The sequence below is a fragment of the Vigna unguiculata genome, chromosome 2, assembly GCF_004118075.2.
Source record: "Vigna unguiculata cultivar IT97K-499-35 chromosome 2, ASM411807v1, whole genome shotgun sequence".
NCBI lineage: Eukaryota > Viridiplantae > Streptophyta > Magnoliopsida > Fabales > Fabaceae > Vigna > Vigna unguiculata.
The window spans coordinates 9,699,628-9,710,137 of record NC_040280.1 but is presented as its reverse complement, the minus strand read 5'-3'; the positions used below and the strand labels follow the sequence as shown (position 1 = coordinate 9,710,137).

The 10,510-nt window shown below is 38.5% G+C and overlaps 1 protein-coding gene across 1 annotated transcript; it reads right to left on the bottom strand.

Moving 5' to 3' along the window:
• Positions 1-6,907: 6,907 nt before the first annotated feature.
• On the bottom strand, positions 6,908-8,603 carry LOC114172420 (aspartyl protease family protein 2). The gene has a single exon (XM_028056903.1). It carries the CDS (start codon positions 8,601-8,603, stop codon positions 7,122-7,124), a length of 1,482 nt encoding a protein of 493 aa, XP_027912704.1. The 3' UTR covers positions 6,908-7,121.
• Between the last annotated feature and the right edge of the window lie 1,907 nt (positions 8,604-10,510).

Here is a 10,510-nt window from a genome sequence, read left to right as displayed (position 1 = left end):
TTTCAGAATATAATCATATGAGGACGTCAAAGCAAATAGATATGACACCAAGACAAACAAAGATAGATATGCATGTGTCGCCTAAACTATCCCAAACAAACTGAATTAATTCCCTTTACTAATGTAATATAAGGTTCAACTTAGGTTAGTCCAAGGACAGGTCTAGTGCAATTAGTGGATTAAATGCAAGAGAACATGTTTTAGAGGATTTTTAGTGAAAACATAAAATAAAAACTAACAAAAAATGCAATGACCACCAGAAAGTTAAAGCTAACATATTATAACAATGTGCAGGGCAAAACTTAACATATTGCAAGGTTGAAAGTGAAAAATTATGCAGAAAATTATGGTTGTGCAAGGACTTGAGAGAAACATAAAATTAATTGGCCAACTACTATGCAACCTAAACCTAAACAAAACCTAAACAAAATGCATGCTTAACTAAAAGATAAAACAATAGTTAAAATGAAGCAATGAATAAACATCAATGGCTCTTATTGGTGCTTGTAAGATCAAAGGAACAGTGCTCAAGATGACTAAATAGCACATATGAAGTGAAAACTATTCTAATTTGAAAGTTGGAAAAAATTAGCACCAACCAAAGCTTCTCAAATCAGAATTGGTGTCATTAAACAATAGAATAATCAAAACTTCAAAACACATTATCATGCAAATCAGAAAAACAAGGGACTAAGTGGAAATAAAAATTCAAAAAGCCATGAAAACAATGAACAAAGTTTAGAATTATAGTAAATTAAAACTAACATAAAAGTATCAATAATGTGTCACTTTACTGAAATTACATGCAACCAAAAGCATCTAGACATCCCTCTAGCTTCTCCAAATATTCGGAAGAAAAAAAAAACTCAAAAGCACCCATCTGTCTCATTCTCCCCCCTGTCCTTCTTTATTTCTTCACTTAAAATGATAAGGGAAACATTCCCTAACTGAAAACTGAGAAGGCTATTGAAAAGTTGCCTCCTGCCAAAAAGTTGTTTTGTCTTTTTTTTTTTGGGTGATAGTGTGTGCTGCCATTCAACTCTTGAATCTGAGTTGTATGGTGACATTGCATAGCTAAATGTGTTGCCCTAAGAAAGGTTCTTGGGTCATTCCTGCTAAGTCCATCTTCTCATTAGCTTGAGAGAATTATGATCCGACCTTGCTAATTGCATCAACTTTCAATAAAAAGGTTTGATCAGTTTCTGTCTCTTGCATTGCTACCAACTTCTAAATTAAACTACATCTTATAAGGCTAAAAAAAAGAAAATGTTCTACCACTCAAATTAATTTTTTTTTAGTTTAGAATTCAACAAAAAAAAATCAAATCAATTATGAAACATGTAGACAATAAATCTATATATATATATATATATATATATATATATATATATATATATATATATATATGCATTTATGATTGTTTTAAGTTATTTTGTATATTAGTTATTTGTATTATGATTTTGTTTCATTTTCTTATTTTATTTTTCAAAGTGTCACGGAAAGAATTATGATTCAAGTAAAAATTGGAATATTTGAGTGAAATAATCCAAAAGAGTCATGATCATTACCAGAAAATCGTTTCAGTGAATGTTGTTCTCCGAAATCAACTTAAGCGAAAGACACTACTTGAACAAAACACACTAACTTGAAACAAAAACTTATGATAATCAGGATCACTTGACAACACTCTTACTGTTTAACTAGTACTCTCCGAGTCGGTTCACAAGAAAAAAAAAGTTAAGGATTAGAACTTGTTCTCACCGACTACGCACCGAGTACCCCTCAATAATAGAATGTCTAAGCTCGGAAAAGGGCACCGATGCGTTCGATTAGTCTGAACAGATGAATATGGAGTTTTATCACTAGAGGTCTCCCATAAACGCCGTCTTGTCTTCGTTCCTAGAGTGCATGCATATTTGGTTGTATCCAGAATAAGCATTCACAAAGTTGAGAAGACCACATCCTGAGGCGCTATCAACTAGGGAATTGATGTTGGGAAGAGGATAGGAATCTTTAGGACATGCATTGTTAAGGTCTGTGAAGTCAATGCACATTCTCCATTTTCCATTTGCTTTTTTTACCATCACTATGTTGGCTTTCCATTTTCCATTTGCTTTCTTTACCATCACTATATTGGCCAGTCATTCTGGGTATTGGATTTCCTGAATATTACCGACGGTTAGCAATTTTTGTGTCTCTGCTTCTACTGCTTCTAACTTCTCCATCGCCATTTTCCTTCTTTTATGTATACGGGCCTTTGCTCGGGGATCTACATTCAATCGGTGGCTCATGAAGTCTAGGTCAATATCGACCATATAAGCACTGCTCCATGCGAAGGAAGTTTTATTTGCTTGCAGGACCTCGGCTATCGGTGCTTCTTTGTGGGAGTCCACGTCTCTGCCGATTTTGACTGTCTTTCCTTCACCAAGATTGAGTTCCTTTATTCCTCCAACAAGTTGCGGCCTTTTGTCTTCATCTCGTATCCTCATATCAAACTCGGCATCCTCAAGTCTCCTTGAGCTTGAAATGGCCAAGGCATATGTGGATCTTCTTATCCTTAGGCCATTTTCATAGAATTTTCTGGCTGTGGCTTGGTCAACCCTCAGTGTCACTATTTTCCCGTCGTCGGAGGGGAATTTTACTTTGAGATAGGTTATTGAGACTATGGCTTCTAAACGGTTGAGAGAAGGATGACCTAGGAGGAGATTGTATAAGGATGAAGTTCACACCACTATGTAACGTACCATTATAGTATTCGTTGACTCTTTGTCTGTAAAAGAAGGTTCGCAAGTCTACGAAGTCGCGGACCTCAACTGGCTCTCCTGTGAAACCGACTAGTACACCGTCAAAAAGACGTAGTTGGTCCAGTGGAATGTTCAGACCGACAAAAGCATCCCAAAACATCACATTCGCTGAGCTTTCTTGGTCGACCAGATTTTGGTGGACCCTCCGCCCCATGGCTATGACTGAGACCACCACTGGATCGTCCTCATGAGGAACAACATTGTCTCGGTCTTATTCGGTGAAGACTACGTCCGGTGTTGGCGGTCACTTGCCGATGCTACTTGTGGTCATTATGCTCCTGTTGTATCGCTTCCAACTGGACGATGTTAGTCTGCCTCCTGTGAAACCCTTGTCTATTGTATTCAAGTGGCCTAAGATGGGTGACTCATGCTCGTCGTCGGTCCTAGGTTCTCTGTCTTTTGCCTTGTCCAGACTCTATTTTTTCTCTATATTAGCTTTTGCTCAATCCTTTCCTCTGATCCTTCGTAGTTGGTCGGTGAGCATGATACAATGGTCTGTATCGTGGCCATAAGTACGATGGTGATGAAGGATTGACCCCAACCAAGGATGGAGGCACATGCTTAAGAAGACTAAGCATGTTTAGAAAGGAAGTTCACAAATCCTTCATCCTTTTCATTTGTGTTTGTTATTTTTGATTCCCTAAGTTGACTTAGTTGAATCAACTTTAGTTGACTTGTTGACCTTTGACTAGGTTTGACTTGTTGACTATAGTTGACTTGACTTAAGCCAACATGCTAATCTATGTTTATTTGCTTTGTAGGTTAATTAGGAGTAAGAAAGCAATGCTAGGTGGCGCATGGTGATTGGGGAGCATAAATGATGTGGAGGAGAGAGTAAAGCAAAGGCATAAAGCATAAAGTAAAAGGCATGAAGCAAGTGTACCTATGTACCTTTGGTCTCCTTTGTTTTTAGCACACTTTGGCCACTTTTTGGAGACATATGAGACACATTTTTTTGTCTCTTTTTGTGCTAGAACGAAATTAGCCTTGCACACACCATAGTTAGCTCTTTTTTCTCTCAATTTTGTAACCTTATTTGACCTAGTTTCTAGAAGCTAGGGTTAGGTTTTTGTAGAGACATCCTTAGGTATCTTTTATTTGCTTAGAGGCCCCTAAACTCTTCTATATAAGGGGTGCTCCTAGACATGTAAAAGGGTTGAACATTTTGAAGTAAAAACATTCTTGTGTCTCAACCATTTGTGAGAGTTTCCTCCCTTGGGAGTGAATACTTTTAAGCCTTATCTTGCATAGCAAGTGGCGGCACACATCCATTCATCTTCAAGGTTGCCATGGCTTCTAGCCTAGCCTTGTAGTGGCGTGCTTCTCACATTTTTACCATTTCTTTCCTTTCCATTTTATGTTTTCTTCTTCCTTTAATTGTTCTTGGTTTTCTATGGTTTATGTGCCTTCCATTTCCTTTTTGTTTTGAATCAATCCATCATCTTCTTCTCTTGAGCTTTGTGAAAGGAACATTCACATCTAGATAGCTTGCTATCTTAATGTCTAGTGGGGATTTCACTTAGCTTTCTTAATCAACTCACACCATATTCAATAATCTTAAAAAGGAACAAGATAATCCTTCATCAGATGGAAATCACACCATGCTCTCCGATCTCAACCAAGGATACGGTTGGTGGCCTCTGGCCATCGGAGCTGCTTGGCAATGTCTTTGTTGGAAAAGATTTGAGCGTTAGATTTTCCCTGAAGTGATTGCTTTTGAGAGACATTTGTCTTTCGATTCCGCCTCGCCGTAGAGGCATGGGCGACATATGGTGCGAACCTGCAATCGGTATGCCGTGGAGTAATATCTTCACATGATTGACGGTGAGTTTCCCTGGGGCGAGCCTTGCTCATTGTGTGCTTTTCCAGATGTCGTTTTGACCTCATAATGTCATCTACTTCTATATGTTTGGAAGCTCTAATTCTGATTTTTGCTAGGAACGTGGCGAGATTCCGCACAAGGGATTCGCTGAATGAGTTAACTTTTAGGCCCTTGACGAATGCTTCCACTAGGATTTCCTCGTTAGGACTTCTGATACTGGTGAAGGCGTCGCAAAATCGAGATAATCTCTTAGAGGCTCATCTGCCCCTTGCCTGATATCAAATAGATCCGCCATTTTGGGAGCTTTGGACCTGTTGGCTGCAAACCGCTCTAAGAAAGTTCGGGTGAGGACAATGAAAAAGGTTATGGAAGACCAGGGTAAGCTTCTGAACCATTTCAAAGTTATTCCGGTCAAAGTCCCTATGAACACCTTACAATGTGCGCCGTCACTTCCTCCTGATATCAGCATTTGCGCGTTGAACGTTTTAAGGTGACAATTAGGGTCTGTGTTTCTCGAGAACGGGGTAGCTTTGGCATGATGAACTGTTGTGGTACATCTTCGGCCACAGCGGCAAAGAAGGGGTAACTCACTTCTGCGATTTCTACATCGACTCGACACCCCTGCTCTCTATCATCTCAAGTTTGGATATGCCTTAGGAGGTCTACGTTCACACGTTGAAGTACGTTCTGTTCCCTAAGGGTCTCTTCCATCCTTTGTTGGACCACTTCGGCTTCACGTGCACCTGTATCTGCTTCTGATTAGCCTTGTTCACTCGACGGCGGGCTTCGTCTCCCTCTGTCGGATGAGTTCATTCTCACGTCTTAGCTCGAGGATTTGGCGCATTAACTCCCTGGTTGTGGGCTCGGGGGATCCTCCCTACTATGGTTAGCGTTGTTATCTGCACCTGAGTTGGGACTTCGGGCCATAATGCTCCTACTGATCTAAAGATAGGACCTGAGAATTTGTTTTACCAAGACCTCACGGTGAACGCCAATTGTTCCGACAAAAAAATTGAATACTTTTTTATCAAAAACAAATTTTTGGGAACTATTTTCTTATCTCAGTGTGTTATTTTATTTCACGTTAAGTCGAAAAAATTCTTCAAATTTTACTTTTGGTAAAAAAATATTTAATTTTTTTTCCGAAACAATTGAATACTTTTTTACAAAAAGAACCCATAAAAAAAATACAACCACACTTAATAGAACTACAACACAAAACTAAATTAGTAGAAACACCAAACTACACCAAGTGTTTTAATTATTTTTAAATTGTCTCTAATGTTGAAATTTTATGTATTTAAATCTACAATCAAGTATAAATAACAATTCATAATTATTATTCATTTTAAATTTAAATAAATTAAAATATTTATTTTCTACATAAGGACATCTCAACTAGGGGTGGCAAAACGGGCTGGGCCCAACGGGCCAGCCCGTCAGCCCGTGCTAAAAAAAACGGGCTGGGTTGAAGATTTCAACCCGTCAGCCCGTTCTGGCCCGTCCCGTCCAGCCCGTCAACTTGACGGGCCAAAGTACGGGCCAGCCCGTCCTGGCCCATTGATCCGTTTTAAAAAAATAAAATAAAATAAAAATAATTAAAAAGATTAATTTTTTAGATTATATATTTTAAATGTATAAATATATAATAGTATTGTAATTTAAATCATTAACACCTACAAATTAAGTTTGAATTATTAGTTATAATTGAATAATTTAATATGTAAATTTAATAATTATTTTAACTTATCTAATTAAAAACATTAACTAATCAATTAAAAGTTAAAATAATATTTTATTTGATTAAATATGACTTTAATAATAATTTATATGTATATATAAACAAATTTAAAAAATAAAACAAATTAAAAAATTTGAAAACTAATTAAAAAAAAACAAAAACTAGACGGGCCAGCCCGACCCGACCCGTTAGTCCGTCCTATACGGGACGGGTTGTGACTATTGACCCGTTTCTGTTTGACGGACCAGTCCGTCCCAGCCCGTTTTTTGACGGGCCACATACGAGCCGGGCCAAAATGGGCCGGGCCGGCCCGTTTGCCACCCCTAATCTCAACGACAACATTATTTCATTTTCTCGCTTAAATAATCGCTTCTATCGAATTATTATTCATTTATATTGAAGATTTAAAACTTGTATTAATAAAAAAAATGATTGTTATAAGTTTCAAGTTTAATAAAGTAAAATATTATATTTTTACACAAAAGACGTTACAATTGGAGAATATTTCATTTTCTCTTCCCAGAAAGAGGCTACACAACAAAAATATAAGGTAATAATAAATAAACCAAAAATAATTTTCAAAATATAAAATATAATAAAATACAGATTATTATAACGTTCGTCCACCGAAATTGTTGACAGCAACAATCCAAACAAACTCAAATGCCCCAAAAAATACACGTGGCAATAATAACAAATCCGTATCATTTAAAAGTAAATAACCCGGTTCGTTTTACGGTTTCACTTTTCATGGTTAGCGAACCGCACATCCGTGACGAGAGAACCCGATCCGCGACCGGTCCAAATCGAACTCAAACAAGAACCCTTGCTGCATCAAATTCCCAACCACAGAAAATCCAGAACCCGGTCGAACAGGCTGAACCGCGAGACACTTGACTCCATCCACCGGCTCAATAAAATAATTCCCTGCCGGCGGTGACAGCACAGCTTTTCCGGCGAGGACGAATCTCAGCTTCGGCAGCCTCGGCCTTGCAGTGCCGGAGACGTTAACACAAAGGTCGAACCCGAGCGCGGCGGCTCCCTCCGCCGCAGGAAGCCTCACGCGCCGCCGGAACGCGGCCAACACCTGCTTATAAGCTGGCTCCGCTAGAAAAGAAAGCGTCGTGCCGGAGTCCAGGACGGTGCCGCCGTTTCCATTGTCATCGATCCCCCAAACGGAAGGGCTAATCGGTAACCTGACGCCGTCAACAGAGACACTCTGGATGATGATGTAATAGAACGAGGGAGACAGAGGGTTTGTGACAAAAGGCGTGTAACTGAACAGCTTCCGAGAAACGGCGTCGTTTGAGGAGGCGCCGATTGTAAGGTAGCTTTTGGGGGGCGGGGATAGGGTGTAGTCGAGTAGACAGTAAGAGAAGGTGTTCCCGAATTTGCGGCCGAGTTGGGAAGTAAACGAAATGGGCCCGCGGCCCAGTCCCATTACGCCCTGCGCGCCGTTGAAGCTGGAGCCTGTTACACTGGGGCCTGAGGTTTTAAACCCGCATCCGAATGCCAGGTTTTTAATTTTCCCTTGTTTGTTGGAGCTGGTGTTAAACGTCGTCGTTTCCTTGGAGAAGAAGCCCGTTGTTGTGGACCCATCCGCGTAGGAATATTCGTAGCGGCAGGGCGTGTGGAGTTTGGTGTGGTTGTTACAGTGTGTGGGAGTGGGGTGAGGGACGAATCGACACGGCGAATCGTAGCAGTGGAAGGAGGAGAAGCTTCTTGAATGTCGTGGCAAGAATGCGGATCCGGGTCGCTTGGTGGAGCAGTTACGGCAGGCGGAGCATTTCACCCAGACAAGGTCGCTGCCGGTGTCGGCTACCAGGAGGAGGCGCTGCGGCGGGGATCCGATGCGGAGGTCCGCAAAGTACTGCCCGGAGCCCATGGCGGCGCCGGAGGTTAGCGGGGACTGAGGCAAAGTACGGCGGCCCGAGAGGCGGTGGAGGTCAGCGGCCAGGATGTTGGAGACGTTGGAGAGTGTTGTTCGAGGGAGTAACGGTAGCTTGAGGTACTCGGTTGACGAATGCGTAAGGGTGAGAATGGTGAAGAAAAAGACCAAGCAGAGGAAAGAGTAGACTGAAGAAGACATTGTTGAACGAGAGAGAGAGAGAGAGAGAGAGAGAGAGAGAGAGGAGAGATATAATGGTGAGGTTGCAGAAGAATGGAAATGAAAGAGAAATGAAATCAGAAGACGATCGATGCTACGCGTTTTGGGGTGTCGAGGATATACTTTCATACGTACGTATTTCCTCACAATTTAAAACTTTTTTAACGTCAAAAAGTTTATATCAGATACGTGATTCTACGTATTTTTATTATTTACATTTTTAGAATTTTGTTCTGGAAAATATGTTTAACTGAAATTTTTCTTGTGATAAATAGTATAAATTATAAATGTAGACCATATAATTATGTCACAAGATCAAGATTAAAAGTTAGGTAATAATATTTTACTGTCTGTCTAATATTTGTGCGTTTAATATAAATATAGATCACGTAATTTATGTGTTTAATATCCTAGTCAGTGTATATTACAGCATGAAAATTTATAAAAGCTGGGAAACATGAAAATTTAAAATTATCTTATATTATGTGTTTGATAACGTTTTTTTACGAGTATTTAGTAGGTTTGTATTTGTATATGTCCGAATTTGGATTTTAAATTTGTTAAAATAATGAAAAAGATATAATTACTAAGGAAATCTCACCGATCTAGATAATTACAAAACTGGTGATATTTAATATTTATATCATTGTAAAATAATTGACATATTTTTTATTATGTTTTTTCAATATTGGATTACTTATAAAAATATGTATGAAAAAGAGAAGAAAGAAAAAATAATATATATATATATATATATATATATATATATATATATATATATATAATATTAAGTATTTGAAGCTAAAATAATGAAGTTGAAGTGAGTTGATACAGTGATTGTGTCTGGAATACAAAGTGGTGAATTTTGTGTGGTCTTTGGGCATTCTGGATGCATGATGATTGTCTTTCTGCCAACTTTGCATCCAATAGGTATCAGCCACGTCGTATTTCCAGCTATTTTTACTTGTATTCTTTTTACGATGTTGGTTTTCTGTCATCTTCGCTTTCCTTTTGGCACAGATGCTGCATGTGTTCATTGACTGTGACAATGTTGTCTTTTGCTTTATTTTGCCCATTTTTTAATGACACTGTCTCACATAAGATTAACACTGTTATCTCAGACATGTAATTTGTCTTCATTCAAAACTGCGTTACGGGGAGAAACGAACACGCCCAACAACACTAGTCCATCTAATAACGGATCACAGTTGTCATAGTCATTGCCATACCCATTAATGGCCTTTGATTTTTGAGGTTACTATTTATTAATCAAAAAATCATTACGTAAGACATACACTTTTACACATAATAACTTTTGCACCGAAAAAGGGGCTTTTGTAATAATATTTTTTCCCCTCTTTATACATGCCTTCCTTTAATGTAATCTCAATTGTTGCCTTTAATGTAATGTTTATAATTCTACGATAAATTTGACCTTTTTCTACGTTGTTTTTGTAATATTGTTTTTTAAAAAATAATTAAAAAGAATAAAGATAGGAAAAGTTTCAAAGACTTTATCATGTTTAATGATATAGCTAAATCCGATTTCAGGCAATAATTTTTTCTCAGATTTGCATTGAATAAGCTTTTTGAAGGTTTATTAACTATATCATAGCCATAAGCATGGGAGCTTGTGAGACACGATCAAGGTAGTTCAAATGCTTAGCTTGCATTGTACCATCTTATAAAGCTTATTAAGTAAACACACTAATCACTTAATAGCTTCACATTTCGACATGAGTGATTAAATAATTAATTGGACGACAAAATACACATAAGATCGATTCTAAATGTAAATGTTTTTGCGAAAACAAATAAGAGAAGTCAGACACAAATATCACATTACCTCAATCCGCAATCTCTCAAGTTAGCTCCTCTTCGGCTTGCGTATGTCATCTGCTAGTATGGACGGTTCGGACCCATGAGGGGTTATCTACGGAAAGGGCTTCAACGATCAAGTCAGCCAAAAGATTCTCAGAAAGTCAAATCTATTGATTAAGGGATGAATGAACACGTACCTTTAATTACTGGGGTTC